The sequence below is a fragment of the Phalacrocorax carbo genome, chromosome 1, assembly GCF_963921805.1.
Source record: "Phalacrocorax carbo chromosome 1, bPhaCar2.1, whole genome shotgun sequence".
NCBI classification, from domain to species: Eukaryota; Metazoa; Chordata; class Aves; order Suliformes; family Phalacrocoracidae; genus Phalacrocorax; species Phalacrocorax carbo.
The window spans coordinates 210583529-210602879 of record NC_087513.1 but is presented as its reverse complement, the minus strand read 5'-3'; the positions used below and the strand labels follow the sequence as shown (position 1 = coordinate 210602879).

Sequence of the window (19351 nt, the reverse complement as noted above, 5' to 3'; positions counted from 1 at the left end):
CTGGCCACCATTAGAGGCTGCTGCCTCCGCCGGCTGCCAGAGCCACCCAGACCAAGCCAAGCTGCCGACAGAGGCCGATGCGCTGGGAGTTTCAGTGCTCGGTTGCTAGTGGGAGTAGTTTCAGAAGGAAAGCATCGTACATGGCAGTGGCAGGAGACGGGACGCAGAGAGACTGAGGATAACTGGGGAGTTAGAGAACGGACGGAGGAATGGAAAAATGTGGTAAGAGCAAAGGATACCAAAGCTGAGGCTCGAGCCGGATGAGGGGTGCAGAGGGACAAGAAATGCAGGGTGGGAGAAGAAACTTAATTTTGGGAGGGGGGAATAGAAAAAGCAAATTGTAGTTCCTATAGATCTTGCAAAGCAGTCTAATAAAGAAAATTTGACACAAGTTTGAGAGTCCGTTTCAGGGAAACCTTCTGGAGCAGCTGCCAGCCCCAGGGTCCTGCCCACCCTGCTGCCTACCCTCTGCATTCCCCCTCCCCGCCCTGCCCTCCCCTGCCTACACCTCCCTCTGCCTCCTCTGCCGTCCCCTCGCTGGCAGGAGCTCGCAATCAAGCACAAGCATTTAAACAAACACATGGGCTCGTCGGGCCTGCCGGCGGATCGATCGCTAACCGGGTGTTTGGCCAGTGACTGCTGACTTCATCTGGCAGAGCTACTGGCCTGAATGACCTCACGCGTCTGTCTGTCAGCAGTATTTCAAATCTATTGTTTTTAGTAAAGTTGTACTTGATTTCCATGTAACTTAGGGTGGGAATCTCAGGCCTGTAAGTACAAAATAGTCTTTTATGTGTGGGGAAGTGTTTTGATTTCTGTTTTATGCTGGTGTGTCTGGCAAAGGGAAGGGATCGTCCCCAACCCAGCAGCTTTGTTGACCCTTTGATGTTGCTGAAACCTTGACGTACATTTTGCCATCACAGTCCCTAACTCTGCTTGAAGATCATGTGACTTATGGTGGGGGGAGAGGTGTCTATCTCATGCAGGGGACATTTTAAAAGGAATAATATATGAAGTGAAAGATCATAAACTCTGTACAAAATTACTATAGGTGTGGCTCACCTAGCAAAAGAGAGTTAATTTGCCTTGAGTTATGCTAGCCAAGCAATAACTGAAGGCTTGATGTGGCAGAAAATGATTTCATTATAAATGATTTAGTGCAGCTGTACAGCTGTACCTCCAAAAGCATTGTACAGTGACAGGATATCATTCTGCTTTCGGAATATTTGTGACAAAGGAAAAAAAAAAGAAATAAAAGGGAGAGGTTCTCCTATTAAAGATGTATTTAGACTTGACTTTTCTAAAAGTTTATGCTTGAGTCTGTGTGCAAATTGAATGGGTGTTAGCTACTCCTCCCTCAGCACCACGTAGCTACACCCTGTGAGATGAGTTACCACCAGCTAATAACTACTTCCCATTCACAAAGTGTGTGTGAGGAGGTGAGGCTCTTCTGGGAGGCATTAAACCAAGCGGGGTTTTGCTTCTCTCCTCATTCTGCATTGGGTTTTTCAGTGAAGCATCTTTAACCTCTCTGGATTTTAGCAGACACAAAAAGAATGGCACTTTTTTGTAATGTTGTTAGCTCTACCTTCGAGTAGTATTTTGGGTTTTTTTCCTAAGGTGAGGACATAGAGAATGATATTTGGAGTTGATGTGGAATTTTACCATCTTTTTTAGCTCCTGGATATAATTGACCGTGTTGCACAAGGTCATCATGAGTAATTTTTAAGTAATACCAAGTCAATACCATACAGTGAGCATTCATACATTTTATGCAACTTCAGCTTTTATATAGATAATAATAATAATATCAAGTTGTTGATTTTGAAATTATTATTAGTTTTGAAATTTTAGTGACAAATTTGTTCCTACAGTTAAGAATTGCCTTGGATTAACTTCTTACCAAGTTGGTTTCTTTTTTTTTTTTTTTTTGAATCAAGAATTTAAAATATAAATGCTTAGATGCTTAGTGCATTTGGCAGTAGTAAACTTTTGAAAGTTTTCAATATATGTGGTGACTTATTTAAATTATACAGTTTCTTTATTTGACTTGTAATTGTTTAAATAAGCTATTTTTTGTCTCCTTTGCCCTGTGAGCATTTCTTGATGGACTGCTGCACATAAATCTGCTATCTGCAAAGTTCAGGTCTAAAAACACTTCAGAATACTATGTGAAAGCTGAACAAATATTTTTGATACAAAATGAGGTCCAAATTGTTTTTCAGTGGCAAAGGGAAAAGGGTAAATCAGGGCTTATTTCATTCATGAAAGTAGTGGCAAAATCATCTTTCAGCTCACCTCTGAAGGGGAATCTGCATTCTACCATCCTTCTGTCCCTGGAGAACATGAGCCCACACCTTCCAGAGGAGTAATCAGACCATTAAATTGGAGGGGCTGTGAGATCAATGTTTTTTTTTTTTTTCTTTCCAAAGCTGTTTCTCTTCTTCAAAGACAAGTAAATGTTAATTGGGTCTGAGCAACCTGGTGGTGAGCTGTTGTTTTGAGAGTCAGGTAGGGGTTGTGGACCAGGGTCTCCCCTCTATGGATGTCCCATCCACAGCTCAGCAGTGATCTTAACTGCACCTCCATTAGTTTCTATTGTTTTTACAATTTCAGTAATATATTTAAAGACTTCATCAATTCAAAGCAAGAGGCAGAATTACTTTCTGGTCTTGTGATTGAGGATGGTTTCCTGAATAATGGGAGATTTTGACTGCAATATAAGAAGAGTATTACATTATACAAAGTGCAACAGCTTCAGTGACGGAAGCAGAGGTAGTTAAAGTGTTTTTCTAGGAGATGATATTGGATAATAAGACTGTTGTTTTGATTTTTGTTTCCATGACTGTCTAACCTTTCATTTTATTTCATTCTATTTTAATTCAAAGTATATTAGAATGAAGTTTATTTTTGGCTTGACTGGAGAATTTACTCAGCATAAACTAATGTCATTTTTGTCAAGAAAAAACATACTAAAACCAACTTTGACCTGAACTGTGGGGTTTTTTTTTCAGAGTTCAGTTACAAATCTGTAGGTGTTACAGCCAAGAGGCATTCACATAGAAAGATGAGTGGTGGTGTTTCTATGTCTGAAATTAAATTAGTGTTATCAGTAGTTCAGCTATATGCCTTTGGCTTGAAGAGTTTGTCTAGCAGAACCTTTTTTCTTGTGATGAAAAATCAGTTGCGAGATGTAAGAGATGATGTCCTGTTTCCTATCTACAGGGGAGAAACAGAATGATGAGGGAGCAATGTTTGCTACCTCTTCCAAGGAAAGGATTTGGGGACATCAAATGAAACTAATGATCAGCAGGCTGGTAGCAACTGGTAGCAAAGCCATGGAATTCATTGACAGAGAATACTGTGGATGTTAAGAGTTTATGTGGGTTTTGGAAACTGTTAAACAAACCTGTGGAAGAAGAATCTATCCAGGGTTATTAAATGAAAAGGGGGGGGAAAATGTATCTCTGACTCAGGGAAGTCCAGAGTCCTCAGCAGCTGCAAATGTATTCTGGGTAAATATCGTGTTAACGCTTCTCCTTTACCATCTGGCAAATGCCACTGTTGGAAAGAAACAGCAGGAAACTGTTGGAAAGAGCAGGTGAAACCCTGCTCTGGGTTATGGCTTCATATAGGTTTTAAATTTTCTGCGAGTGAACACGTTACTCCACACATTTTAGCTGTGATCTTCCCTACAGTGTGATCATTGAGGCAATAGGGCAGCAGTGTTCCCTTTAGGCAAAGGAGCCGCCCGGGATGCGGTCAGTGAGGTTCAGCTGGGTGGCTCCCGTGCAAGCCTGGCTGATGGCCGCCCTGCCTTGCTGCCTAGTTGTGTGTCTTTGCATCAATCCTGCTGCCAGGGGCCAAAGTCTCTGATTTTAGTCTATGGGAGAGGTTTTTGCACTGCAGGGTTGTGACTGTTCTTTTCTCTTTTCTATTTTTAATCCTGCTGGTAGCCATTAACAGGCCCCCTCTTGAAATCAATCACTGCATGGCAGGCTGTGCAGAGACTCAAGCTAGTGCTAAATGAGCTCAACATTGCAGAGCTACATTAATATGGCCTTTTACCTGTGGTAATTGGCTGTAGACATATGGAAAACGTCAATCCAGGTGGATTTCCACACTAGTCTACTCTGCCAGTGGCTGAGCTGGCTTGGATACCTCTGCATGGGACCTCTCTGTGCCAATTTGATGTAATATGAGCTGTCTTTGGGGTCAGACTCTCTTGGACTCTACATATTAACTTGGCAGGTATTTTCAACCAAGAGGTGTATATAAACACTCCCAAACAAACGGACACCCTGTGATAAAGACATGCTGCCTGAAAGGATAAAAGGATCTGTTCAGTGTGGCAGAAAGTGTTAACTGGAGAGCCCCAGCCTTGCCCCAGGAAGTTCTCAGAAGTAGGCTAAAATGCAGAAATGATCCAAAGTGTTTTAAACAACAGATAAACTGCTTTTCAGCCAAGTTTGTGCCTGTAGTGAAGTCTTACAGCTGAGTTTAAGTACTTAAAAAAAAAAAAAGAATGCTGGTGTGGCCGCTGTTCAAACTATGAATAGGAACATATTCAAGCTTCTAAATATATTTTCTTCTAACAGTTTAAATGCTGCAGGGACTTTTCCATCCCTAATTGTATAGTACAGCACGCTGTCGCTTTCTGACTTGCAACTTCAAAACCAGAGATTAGAGTCATAAATTAAACGTAGGGAGAGGGGTAAAAAGATGCTGTGTATAAGGAGCTGCTCCACTAATATTTTTACTGATATTGTTACCAGTTGCTTGTGTTTCAAATTCAATTGCTACCATGCAGACCCTGTAATACATTGACACTTCATCAAGATGGCTGCTGTTTTTAAAAAAATCTGTAACTAAAGCAGTAGCGAAGGACAATAAATGTAAATGTCTTCTGACAGTTCGGTAGCTGTGCTGGTTGGGTCTTGAGTCTCAGCAAAGTCGTGTCATTAGCAGGATGTTGAAACACAATCATTTCAGGTTATAACACATTCTGAAATTCACAAATATTTTCTGAAATCTGAATTAATCCCTGACAATTTGGGCTCCAGTCTCTGTTCTGGAAGTAAAATAAAACTTGAAGTCCCCTGGTAGCACACCTGCAAGTCACGCTGGTGTGACCTTAAGCCCTTCTGGATGTCATCTGAAATTTTGGTCTGCATTACAGTAGGCATTTCTACCTCCTAAACCATCTCTGGACTCCTGGTATATAAAGGAGGAACTTCCTTTGTCCTTTTTGCTTTCTCACGCAACCTTCTGGAGGACAAGGACTAGGACTTCGTGCTAGTGAGTCCCAGGCATGGGAATCAGAAAAGCAACTGAGACACTGCACCGATCCAGAGGGGGTGAGCCGGATCCGTATGCCCAGGCTTTTTCTGCTGCTCCTCTGCTCCTTTTGCATTCTGCTGTTTAGGCAGGAGCATACTAGAGATCTGTTTTCACTTGGAAAGATAGGTGGCTCTTTCTTGTGCCAAAAATGCTGCAAAAATTCAAAGGGGTGAACACTGAAGTGGGGGGGGGGGTAGCTAAAACAATTTCAAGTCACCCTCCAAAACCCCATGCCAGCAGCTGTGGGCTGAAGGCTGGTGGTATGTTGAAGGACAGACTGGGTTTCCATTACAGTGTACTAAAACCTATACAATACTTAAAAACATTTGTAAGATTTTTTAATTATTATTTCAGTCTCTGGGATGAAAATCAAGCCAGTTGCTGGTATGAATTATGAGGCTGCAGAAGCACGGCACCAGCCTTAAATGAGCACACCCTGCTTTTCGGCAGGACTTGTTAGCTCAGCCATGCTCCAGCCTTCAGGCTCCGGACGGCCAACACACTGAAACTGGTTTGCCAGTACAGGTGGAGGAAGCATCTGTCTGGGTGTGTGTACTTACAGGAATGCTGTGCGGGAGTTTAGTTCCCGTCTTTGCACACACACAAGCACTCACACAGCACAACCTTTGTGCATGGTGCAAGTGTTTGCCCTTCATCCCTCACTTCTGAAGGCTGGTTAGAAGGATGAACGCAGCCGGGAAAAGGCGGGGAGCGGCTTTTGTTGGTTATCTATTATTTATGCTGAGTATGCCTAGGGGCTGCACTGAGGGTTAGTCCCTGTTTGAGATGAGCCAAGAAGGTGTAGACTCTCCTCTGGAAAGTTTATTTAGACTGTAAACAGGAGATAAAGGAAGTGGAACACAGGTGGGGTTGTAATCCTCTGTTTGAAGATTATGATAAAAAGAAGTTAAGTTAAGCTCAAGGTTGCACAGGAAGAATTGGTGTGGCACCAGGCCAGCATTTTGGGGGGAAAGACTATTTTTTTTTTCAATTTATTTCATTGTACTAAAGTAATGATACTTGATAAAAAATTCAGAAGATTGAAGGATTATTTTTTTTTCTCTCAGAAATGTAACATTCTGGTTTTAGTCCTAATTTACTTTCCTCAGAACCAAAGACAATTCTGCTCTTGCTAGAAGCATAGGTTAGATTTGGTACTAAAAAATAGTGCCTTCAAGTTAAATACAGCTGGGTTACCATTTTATTATACCAATGTTTGCACATATACTTAAATCAAAATCACTCCTAGGATTTCAGATTTTTATTAAGTTCAGCTCAAATTCTGCTGTGTCATTAATAAATTATTCCCCCCACAATAATAAATTTAATGAAGTATTATTCAAGTATTATTTTCAGCCATTAACCACTTTATGAGATATTTGGAATTTCATTATAAAGCCCATAAGTGTCAAATTTTGAGTTAGGATTGGCTGATACCTTTAGATATTTTTCACAAGCACTAGATACTCTTTAGCTTCCAGAACTAGCCAGAAATTTTCTTCTACTGTTAAGTTTTATCCCTTTATTTTTAAATTGGACATAGCAGTGGTTTTCTGCTGCTTTACCATGTCAGAAAGGAGCCTGAGGGTGTATGTGAATTTGCAACAGAAATTGGACCATGTGTTTAAGGATCATTATACCTAAGGAAACCATATGCCCTATGGTACATACATATCATTGGCATTTAGTTTTAGCTCTATATTTTGTAATTGGAAGGACAGATCTGAAGACGCTGTAGTAAATTTGAAATCCTTTATTCTGACTTCTTAGCTGAAATGTAAAAAACATATTAATTTATTCCTCTTGGAAAGAAATTAATATGGGCCAGTACCAATAGTTACATTTTTTTATCCCTATATGCTGTAAATTTTACTTACTCTGGGATAGGAAGGGTGCATAGAGAATTAAAAAAAACAGCTAGGGAAGAGAGAGTCATTCTTCCCTAACTAATGGACTAGACTGGTTCTCCTGGGTCAGCTAATGTATTTATATTACCATTCGCTGATTTTTTGAAGAAAGGATAATAATCAGTCCTTTCAGCTTGTCACCTATAATCTTGTGTTCCTGCTCAAAGTGCTGTGTTCTTGTAACTTCTGGAAGAAAGAAGGCATCAACACTTTTATAGGGAAATTTTGGCTAAAAAGGTTATCCAGAGCAGGGGGAAAGAAACAAAGTGAAATTTTAGTGCTTCTCTCTCTTACTTATCTTGTCTACCTGATACCTCCATCCCGGTGTTTGGAGGTATATAGCCACCTGATATATTCCTTAGTTTGCACTGATTTTCCCTTAATACCAGCATTTTTACCTTGATTTCTAAGCTTCAACTAAAAAATAAATAATTTCCATATCAATTTAAGCTTTTATGAGAAGGCGGCTAAAAAATATGATTTGCTTAGAAATAATCTATTCTTGTTGGCCATTCTGCAATAAGCAGCATGGTAACTGTCCGTGAGAAGCAGGGCTGTCCCATTAATAGATTGTCAATTAGTCTGGAGGTGTCTGGATGATAACTGTGACCCGTGCATTACTGCAGCTTTTAGTGTCATGACGCTGTCCCATGGACCACAGATCATTCGCTTGTGCTTGGGTCCATAGTTGGTTCCAACAAGATCCTTTATGGAGCTGCAAGTGGGCAATGTATCTTGGCAGGACCATTTGGTCTTCTGGGCCTCTTTGCTGCCATACTAGGCTGCTTTGGGTTTCTCTTCAGGGTACCATATTGCACAGAAGAAGTGAACAGAATGATCATTACCAGTTGTCACCTACTATATTTCTAATAAGGGCCTAAGGATTGTACTCATCTCATTTACTTATGACTTGACTGAAGCAGTTATCAGCTTTTCAAGGATATCTGCAGTTTCTTGAAAACAGTAAACATGAAACTCAGATGAAGGTAGTCTGGTTTAGAAGAAACTTGAACTATGCCCTTAAAGAATATTATTTTTCCTTAATTAATACAACCCCTTATTTGTTTTGAAGATAGCAACAACTATAGGTAAACCTCTATGTTCCTGACCTTGCCTCTTAACGGCAGAATCTCTCTCATATTTCTTGCATCAGTTGTAATTTTCTTGTCATGATTATAGCATGTGTTCTATATTTTATAATCCTGGGTCCTTCGCATCTGAATTATTGTACAAAAGCTTTGTAGAATATATCTTTTTTGTTAAAGTATTTAGACAAGCCGGCGAGCCATGGGAAGAGCTGCCTGTATCATTTTAACTCGGCTCTTACCTGCATGGGTGATCTTAGGGACCTGAATATATTTAAGTGTATGCATAATGCCCCCATTTGAGTATTTTGGCTAAGATAGAAATAGGATTACTTATACGTCAAAAATTAATCAGAGACTTATATGCTGTGCTGAATGAGATACACAGTCCCTCTTTTTTCAAGGAAGCAATAGTGTGAACATTTCTTTTAGGCTTATGTTCTTTTAAAACATGGTTAGAACATATATTATTTTTTTTTCTTTTTTAGCACAGCACATGCCATTTCCAAAGTACTTCTAATCATGTTTCTTTTCACTGAAAAATGAGTAAATTTAGTCAAGAACTCTGTGAACCTGTATCGTCAGCAGATGCTGAGATATTGTTAAATCTTAGAAATTAAAGTTCTACATCGTAAGAATTATTTTTAAGAGTTCTTTTTGTATAGAATTAGAGAAAATAGAATTTCCTCAAGTTTCTTAATTTTTGCATGTCAATAGCCATAGCTCAGAATATAACTTCCTTTTCTTTTTTCTCTCTCATTAGAACATTTACATTTAATTGGAAATTTTAACATTTTTTTGCAATCTTAAAAAAGTAACTGTATGAATAGACTTTACAGAATCACAGAATGGCAGGGTTGGAAGGGACCTCTGGAGATCATCCCGTCCCACCCCCTGCTTGAGCAGGCACCCCCAGAGCAGGGGGCACAGGAACGCGTCCAGGCTGGGTTTGAATGTCTCCAGGGAAGGAGAATGGTAATAATAATTTAATAATAATTTAATAATAATTTAAAAGTGCGAAGACTGTTGGACAAATGCTTTAATATAAAAAAAAATAATTTTATGGTATATTGTTGTGGAAACAAAGAAAGTCTTGGACCAATTTTCTTCCTGCCCGGACTTATTTTTGTGTTGAATTACTGGAGGTATTTGTGAAACTATAGGAATCTCTTTTGTTGGATTTGTGTATCTTGAATTATGAGGCAGATCTTCTCCTTGGCACAGGTCTGAAACTGTGCCTGAAGCTAACTTCTACATATAGTGTATACACACCTACAGGCCTTAGGAAGATTTTGAGACAAATGGGAAAGGAATCAGTGTATCAACAGGAATATACTTTTGCCGTGTAGCTGTCACATGAATATCTCAGTGAATCCAGGAAAATACATTGAAGAGCTGTTTGCAAGGGCAAAATAATTTTGCCCCTAAGTGGTAAGACCAATATACTTGATCATCTGAAAAAAATTTCTTAAACTGGATTTACTGACTTTTTTTTGCTATTATTGTTGTTGCAGCATTTATAGGCCACTGAAAGAGTAGAGTTCTTATAGAGCAGGAACTGTACTCTGAAAGTTTAAATAGAAGGAAGAAGTATCCCAAGTCCACTGTCACAGACAGAATCACAGAATCCCAGGTTGGAAGGGACCTCAGGGATCATCTAGTCCAACCTTTCTAGGAAGAGCACAGTCTAAACAAGCTGGCCCAGCACCCTGTCCAGATGACTCTTGAAGGTGTCCAATGTCTGTCTTTAGATAACAACAGCTATGCCAAGTATTAGCCCTGAAAACCTGCATAGATTTAAGGAGAAATATATGACATTACAGTCTCTGTGTTGAGATGTTACTTCAGCTTTCTTGTTTTATTTTCTTCTCTGAAATTCTCTTATTTTTTAATGAATAATGATTTGTTTTTATCTTCCAAGTGTTCAATGTTTCTAAATTTAAAAAAGATCCTGGAATTTCTTCATTAATAATAGTCATAGAATCATTTAGCCATTATGGTTAAGATTGGAGTCATCTCACCAGCTTATGTCATTTATTTCATTGCACCATGGACCTGCTGTTTTACAGGTCTGAATATTCTCAAAGAATATTTGTAGGCCTCAGAGATCATTGTATTCTGCCAATCTATTATTTGGTCACCATGCCCTCCAAAAATTGTGTTGAAGCCCAAAGAACTCTACAGGCACATATATATGTGCATGTTTTTATGCATGTGCATGCATGTTCTTGAATATTGTATTTCTTTTACTTATGAAAACTAAAACCCTCATCTCTCTGTAAGGGAGAAAAAAGCCTACAGGTTTGGAAGTGTATACATGGATACCTAGCACTGGATGTGTTCATCATAGCAGACTGGATAGGATAATTGCTGTCCTGCTGCTTCTACGCTGGCAACGTTTGTGTCTGTATACAAATAATACTTTGTGTGAAAGTATTTTTACCACAGCTTTGTATTCTCTCACTCTTATATCCATCCTGTTATAGTAGTATTAATCTCTGTATGTTTTATTAAAGTTAGTCTTACTGTTTTAAAGTAGATAACTGTAAAAGGCCAAATTTTAGACACTAAGGTGAGATTTCTGTTGGCGTGTAAACATCCTTTTCCAAAGGGTCGTGTTTTTCAGTAAATGGAGGTGTGTGGCTTACTGATTTTGGCATGTTAGTTCAATGTTGTTAATTGACTTTCTCCAAAAGAAATGCTTTTTCCCTCAACAGAAGGCATCACTAGAGCCTTTATGGGAGGTTTAAGGTGGATAGGGTTATCTAGTAATATCAATATTTATCAATGCCGGGCACAGAGTATATAAAAACAAAATAAATATAATCCTCCTTTTTAGTGTTTTTATAACCTTTTCCCAACTTTTCATCTTCATAACCATCCAAAGGTTAGGTTCCTATAGTTTGTTCATTAAGCATGGTATAGCAATTGTATTTCAGACATGACAACAATAAGAGTCGTAAACTTGACAAGGTTCATATATATAGTGATATTAACAGAAAGAGTAGCAGATTAGACATAATTACTGTCTTTCTGAGTGGGAAACACTAGCAGGATGTATTCATGATTTATTTAAAAGAATAAAGCAACTTACATTTGAGCAGTTATTAATTTCACAGCTAAAACACACAATTAAACATTTGGAAAATTAATACTTCTGGCATTGAAGGAGAGCAGCACACCCTGCCATTGAATGAAAACGGGGAACTTCGCAATGCAGCATTTTTTATCAGAAGTGAAGTATCAATTCCTGACCTTTCCAAGCTCAACTAGTTGTCAGATAATGGCTGATATCAACACTTTCTCCAAAGGGCTGATAACAGAGGAAGCGTTTGGTTTCAAATAGCTGTGGTCTTTCTGGTCTTTTTTAGAAAAAAAAAATAAATAGAACAAAACAAATCAGCAGCACGACATAACAAAAATCCACCTTAAATCCTCAGAGTTCAGATAAACTTTTGGTAAAGCTTCATTCTCCCTTCACGTGCTACGGGGCCTGAGCAATACCCAGCTTGAGTGTTCTTTTGCTGTAAGGAGTCACATTCAATGGTTGATCCTTATATATAGAAACAAAGCGGAAATGGGAATATTTTTAGCAACCCATATTTTCTTCACTGATTGTCCTTTCAGACGCACAGAACACATTCATTTACATATGCGTTTTTCTTCTGTACCCAAATTACTTAGAGGCATCTCATAATAAATGTACTTCACATAAGAACAATAGAGTCTCAATTCATCTAGTTCTTTGGCGTTTGGTCTTCTCACTTACCCTCATTTGCAAAGAAAGGATGGCCCAGTAGTTAAGTTATTAGCCTGCTGCTTTGGACAGGGGTATTAGTGACCTCAAGGTGTGAATTTCCTTTCCAGCTTGGACAAATCTGTCAGATAAGGAGAATACTACTCCATCTAACCAGGACATTTTGAGGGTGAATGTATTAATTCAACCCCAGGTAACGTAGTAAATGTCCAAAGTAAGAATATAAGGGAATTTCATTAATATTTTATGAAAACTAGATGTTATTACAACAGAGTAGATCTTGGGGTCTACAGTCAGTGGTGAAAACATAAACAATGAAATTTACTCAGATTATTTAGCATGAAACATTCTCTCTCAAATTGCCTGCTTTTTGTAGGACAGCATTTTTATTTTGACAACTTCGAATTCTTTGGCTCTGATGAAGAAATAGGAGACATTTAAGGCAGTGTTTGAATGATTACTGGTCTCTCTGTATTAAATGAATTCAACAGGTTTCCTTAAAAGCATCTGTAATAGTAATAGCATGCAGCACGAAGATTGTAACTTGATTATATTACTTAGTAAAAAGTGTTTTAATGAAGTCTGTAAAGGCAAGTTGTTTATTACACATTTCTATCTCTCTATGGATCCACCCCAGTTTATGAAGGAGGATGGCAGATGTAGGTGATTAGGTAGACTTTAGTTTGAATCAGGTATGTTTTTTGGAAGAACTAAGTGTTCTGTTTCTGTCTCATTGCTGATGAAGCATATTGCATTAAGTCTGTCATCTGGCAGACTTCCCAATGAAGTGTTCTCTGTTTTACAGCACTACTGACAAGAACTGTCTGGTCCAAAATAACAGCTGAAGCATTAGGTATTTATGGTTCTTTGTTTTTCTTGTAGGGTCAATGATTGCATCTTGCGAGTGAATGAGGTCGACGTGTCAGAAGTCTCACACAGCAAAGCCGTGGAGGCCCTAAAAGAGGCTGGCTCTATAGTACGATTGTACGTTCGTCGAAGGAGACCTATTCTGGAGACCGTGGTAGAGATCAAGTTGTTCAAAGGACCAAAAGGTAAATACGAAAATGAAAAGACATCCGTTTTAAACTTGATGCTTAACCTCTCTTGTAGCTCAAATAGCATCTGACTGTGTTGATTTGTTAACCGGTTGACCCGTCAAATACTGAAATGGAGTTAATTTAAGCTGGTAGAACTTGAATTCATGGATGAATGTCTCTTCCTGGAACATAAAGGAATTCAAGGAGTTGTGGTTTGTTTCATTTGATGTTTACTGTAGAGATGGCTTGTTATCTCCTGAAGAAATGCCAGGTGCAGGGATATTCTGTTTTGCATTGGCAGCACATACGCTGGTGCTATTGAATGCAGTTTCTGAATTCTCCCTTCTTTCAGAAGGATTTATGACTATCCAACTTATGCTTTATACTTTCATGTTGATGGTTTTCTTCTACACTTATCTTTGGAACATGAAGACAAGAATACTAACTAACCCAGACATGTAGAAGAATTTTATTTCATCCTTCAACGAAATTTCATGGAAGTCTAGCATGAAACCTCCACTAGCCTAAATCAGCTTTAGCACTTCCAGAAGAACCTTCTGGTTACAGAAAAGAACCCAAACTCCTTCCTGGAAGCTTTAGTGCAAATTGTGAATATTATATTTTCACCTTTCCTTTTGCAAAATGTTTCTATTTGCCGAAGTGTTATTTTTAAAAAGTTTCATTTTATTGTTTTTCCTGCCTAAAATTTCCCTCTGGCTGCTGTATTTTCCTTCATAGCTAATTTCTGGGCAAAGTAAATGGATATTGTCACAGTACATGAGAACAGAATGAACAGTAGTAGATTTTTGGATCTATAATAATTATTTCATAAGCAAGTAATTAATTAATGGTGCATACATGAAATGAAGAAATTTTGCATGTCTTTTAATATATGTCATGCACATGAGATTATTCTTCTACCTATTTCATCTGGAGTGAATAACCTGTAGCTTTTTCAGTGGTTTCCCTTACATCTCATCTCATGTGAATATTACAGTGTGCTTCTCCATAGCTTTTAATAACAGTAATGGAGGATACTTGTTTCTAATACACTTGGAATTGTTAGGACCATCCCTTTATCGTAAGCAAAGGTAGTGCAGTGTTTTCAATACTGTCTTATACCTCTTCCAAGTATATCATGGCTATTTGACACAGCAGCATATTCATCACCCTCTGCTCTTGGTGAACAGTAAGATATATTTAAACATTCATCTGAGGGTAACTCACCAGAAGTCTGGATTCCTGTGGCCAATTACAATGCTAAATTGACTTTCTAATAGAAAAGCATCTCTAATGAGGTTTTGTACCTGTGTGAACTCAGAATTGTAGTGCAGGCAGCAGGGTTTTTAAGGCTTTGGAATTAAACTAAGTGTGTGATATGATAGCCATTTTGAGTAACCTAAGGCTAAAGAAACTAAAATTAACATATCCTTTCAGGTTGTGATGAAACAGTTAAAATTGCTTGCCATGACCAAATTTTTTTGCTGCATTGTGGAAATGGACAAGAGAGGCAACTGTAATCTAATAACATTTTTGCATTGCCTTTGTTTTGATTGTATGCCTGAAACGATTTATTTTTACATCTATTTTCATTAAAAAAGTGCAGACACCAAAAAGATGGCTTTTATGCTTTTTGCTGCTTAGTGCTACAAACATCAGTTTTGTAGCTGTATTCTTGTATGACATTTACTACAGATATGTGCTACTGGTAGTGAATTTTATTGTTAAGCTGGATATCTTTTTAAAATTTTCCCTTCAATATGACACAAATGAGTTAACTGGAAGCTTGGATGAAAAAAAAAAAGTTCCATCACTTTGTGATGTTTATCCATTCGTATTTCAGGTGATTTATCTGTGAACTGGGCATTACTATAAAGTGCAAGAACAATGTAGCATATATATTCTCAGTGCTTCTTACTTCTCAGGGTGAAATTGGGATGGTTTGGTGTCCAGAGCAGGACCTGAAAATCACCATGGTAGTTCCCACACCATTCCTTCCTTCCTACTCACAAAGTGAATAAAGAAAGTTAATCTGGTTTTTAGACAAGAAGGCTGTTCCCTACTAAGCTTGGAGTAGCAAATATCTTTTCGGTTGCTTCGTTTCCTGTCTGTCTCTGTCAGTATAACTCCGTATATACTGAGTTCATTCCTCACTGTGTTGAGAATTTACCACATGAAAGCAAGTCTTGGCTTCCATAATATCATGTAAACCCAGAGAACACTAGCTTGCCGGTGTATGTGTGTCGATCATAGCTTTCAGCACTTGAAGGTGATAAAGAAGGAAATCTGCAAAGCTTTTTATATAAGTATTCTTTTAATTTCATCTGAGGTATTCGGGATGAAGGCTTTTACAAGCTATGAGTCGATAAAGGTTAGATTTTTTAAAAATGGATTTTTCTAGCTAGCAACCACCGTATAAAAGACATAGGTTAATTTTGCAAACCTATTTTGAATTTAAGAAGTTAAAAATGCATTGTGTAGGAATGTCTTTGGGCATATGGCAGGCGAAAGGTCATGGTAGTGTGCTGCCAAGTGGTCCCTTTTGAATGCAGATCCCCATGCAATAGTTCCTGCTGCTTTACAAACAAAGCTGTCTTAGAATCATATGTGCAAAAGCACCATGTAACAAAGACACAAATGAGTTAATGTAATAGAAAAATCAAGCTGCAAACAGAACTGCAGCTCTGTAGGTATTTCAGGCTGTGCATTCATCAGTTCAGCACACCTGACTGATAATATTGGCTGATGTCAATAGTCTGTGTCTGGAAGGTAATTGCTAACTGTGATCATTGCAGGATCTTCCCTCTCTTTTCTGTGCTCACAACGTTGTCTTTTGTATGCCTTTTGTGTGTCTCGTCAGTCAGACATACAATTTTAGTGAGTCACCGTTTGGCTTCGCGTGGCATTTAGTAGTAAACAGTAGGTGGTTCGTTTCAGTCACTCTCAGCACACCGCAGGTTTTAGCAGCCAGTGTCTTTGCAGTAGCTGAGGGCTGTAACAGAGGAAGGATATACAATGGAGCTTTCTTATTGAAAATCAATAGGATTTAGACACTCCTGAAAATCCTTTCCTTAAGTAGTATGCTTTCCTTGCTCTGCATTGAAACATAACAAGACCGGCAGTAATGAGAATGGATTGCGTACACTGCAGTGTTTGTTCCTGGGGACAAACATGCAGACATTCAAAACAAAGCAATTTAATGGTGGTATTTGTCTTTGTAATATAACTTGTGTCTTAGCTTCATATAAGACCCTGCAAAGAACTGTGTATGAGCAGTGAATTACGAACTCTAGCCACTATTCAGAGATTACAGTGCTCAAACCCATTTGATTGCATTCACTGGAGGATTTCAAGGCAAAGGAATTCAACTGGCATTCAGGATTTTCATGCTGTCCTATCACACTGCAAATCTACTTTTTACTAAAACCAGAAGTATTGAGTAGTATGCTTGATGTAAGATCAGTTATAGAAATTAAACTTTTTTTAACTTCATTTTTTAAAGCATCAGCCAGAAAAATGGATTTCTACCATTGTAGAAAATTCCTGGGAGTCAGAAACTTACTTAAATACAGATGTTGTGTAATATTTTACCTACCAATACCTAACTGAACTGATAAATTAAACTCTGATATTATATAACAGAAGAAAAAAATAATGCAGAAAACAGTGATTCCTGTAACTACGGCAGTGTTGGATCACATAATAAACTTTTGACCTCAGTTCTCTAGGCAATATGATATTTTAGAAGACAACACAGCTGCAGAAATGAAGTTTAGGGTATGTGAAGCAGAACAGCTGAGTACCAGGAAACTTGAGAGGAGAAATGGCAGACTTAAAAACACCCCAAAAAAAGAACAATATGAAGAATAGCTGATTCTGCCACCTGGATATTCTGTTGGCTTGAGTAGGAAGTCATAGGGAAACAGGATTAATTTTCCACACCATTCATGATAATTCAACAGTAACTGTCAGTACAATGTTTGAACTGTGTCAAGATCTTGCAGTGATGGCTAGAGCTGCCCTTTTGTTCACTGTATTTTAGACAGAAAGGCTCAGGACAGATCAGCAGCTATGTCTCTTCTCTGTTGTCTGCAAACATGATTTTTTTCTCATTTCTGGTGAATTCAGCCAGTGCTACATTCTGCAAATTCACCCCATCCAGCTCTGGGCATTTAATGAAAGATATTTGGGAGCACTTATTTCTCTAATCTTTCTTGCTCTCAGATTTAGGGCCATATCAGGACTTTTCATTTAATCCATTTGGAGTGTTGTTATGTTTTGTGGCTCTAAATTAGAAATAAATGCATCTGTTAAAAACTGTGCAGCCTAACTCTCGATGGCTATCATCCTTATCTTAATTTTCTTCTTAATAGCAAAGACGAAATTCCTCAACTGGACATCTCAATAAAATACACAAAAATAAGATGAGGTTAATATAAAGTGCATAATGCACATTTATTTTTTGAATTATGTATACCCATCTAAATGTTAGATGAAGTCATTGGGCATAACCAGTTCCAGAGTTTCCATTTCATTGTTTTCTGTGCTGGCCTGAAGCAACTATGCAGCACGTGGTAGATTGATTTCCTTCTCACATAACTATTTGGTTTTTTCTTGATGACACTGAATAAAGTCGCTGGGTAGTAATGAAGCTTTCTTACTATACTAAGAAAAGAATCAGTATATTTTAAGTAGTATATTTTTTTACCCATTGATTAGTTATGGAAGTTTCTTGAGAAGACACAGAGGTTTTCACCGTCAATGTAAGGTATGGTTTCACTGTGGATTTAGCTTGAATTGTTACTGAATTGTTCTCTACTCCATTACTGCCTGTAGTTTCAGAGAAGTTCATATTTCTGTTTCACAGAAGTTGAAATATTTTAGATTGCTGGATTTATTAGAAAAATCTTGTGTTCTGTTGCATAGATAGTATCCCAACTTGTAGTGACAACTGAAATAGTTAAAAAAGTACAGTAGAATTATGGATATTTTAAAATGTCTGCTAAAAATATGTCCAATTCAGAAAAGCAGAATTCAGGGGTTTTTTAATTTTTACAAGTGCTGCTCCCAGTAAGGAAAGGAGAAATCTTATCATCTTTTTCTACTAAAGCAAAGCCAAAGGTTATCTTTTTATCTCAGGTAATAGCCCCAGCACTTAAAATGAAAGAGGGAGCTTTTGCAGACAAAGAACCCCAATTATTTCTTTCCCAATTTCAGATAACACAGAGCTTTCAGTTCTTGCTGTTTGATAACTGATTGCAAGTGCTTGCTTCAGACTGATGATGATACTTATTTTTCATTAAAATAGCTATTGCTTTTACTATACTGGCATATTTTCTCTAATTTAAAGGATGCTAAATACTGCATAACAAACCAGCATTTAGGGAGGGAGGGTTTTATGGCAAGTTAGGTTCATTTTTGATCACTTGAAACCTTCAAACCATTTTTTTCTCATGCTAAGAAATGCTTTCATAGTTCAAAAATGTTTTCAACAAAATTGGTTTTTTTTCAGAGCTTAAATGGAATCTTAAACCTTTTCTTATGGTCTTTTAAGAATTTCCATCTTATGATCTCATCAGATGTGAATTTACTTCTGTTTTTCACTGTGCTCCTCCTTCTCTACTGTGAGCTTTTTTGTGAATTCTGATCTAAACCAGAGCAAAATGGGAGAACTTAAAAAAGAGAGATGTAGAAAAATGAGGAAGTAGGCAAACTTTCCCAAACCTAGATTTAACAAACTATTTATGTTCTCGACTCTAATTAAAGTGCTTCACTTCATATTACAGTAACATGCTATCACTTAAATAGATGTAAATAGAAAACCACCAGAACTGAAACTAAAATACCATTTTTTGTGAAATGTCTTTGCTTGAAGGGACACACATTTCATCTGGTTAGCAGAAAGTGCTCTGTCAAGTACTAATACATAATTTTCCAATTTTAAGATAGTGATTCAAAACCATCATTTATACGTTAACATCGCTAAAAGGCATGACTTCCCTGCAGGGTAGGATTGCTGTATGTAAGAATATGTGAGTATCTGCATAGTTTATTGCATGAAAATTGTATTCTCTTGAAACTCATAAAATTAGAAAGCTCTGTGATAGTGCTATAGCCTCTGCTGTTTTTCAAAAATATTTTGACGTATTAGTATTGCCAGTGCCAGATGGAGAAAAAGTGGTAGGTTATAGCTGCACCTTCATATTTCACAGACAGGATCTTGTT

The 19351-nt window shown here is 37.9% G+C and overlaps 1 protein-coding gene across 15 annotated transcripts in view; it reads left to right on the top strand.

Moving 5' to 3' along the window:
• The window catches only part of DLG2 (discs large MAGUK scaffold protein 2), an 883409-nt gene that overhangs the window by 542270 nt on the left and 321788 nt on the right, over positions 1–19351 (top strand). For all 15 annotated transcript variants that reach the window (XM_064441431.1, XM_064441436.1, XM_064441434.1 and 12 more), the window contains one exon: positions 12972–13141. In XM_064441431.1, the coding sequence (XP_064297501.1) occupies positions 12972–13141 (170 nt within the window). The remainder of the gene's footprint in view (positions 1–12971; positions 13142–19351) is intronic.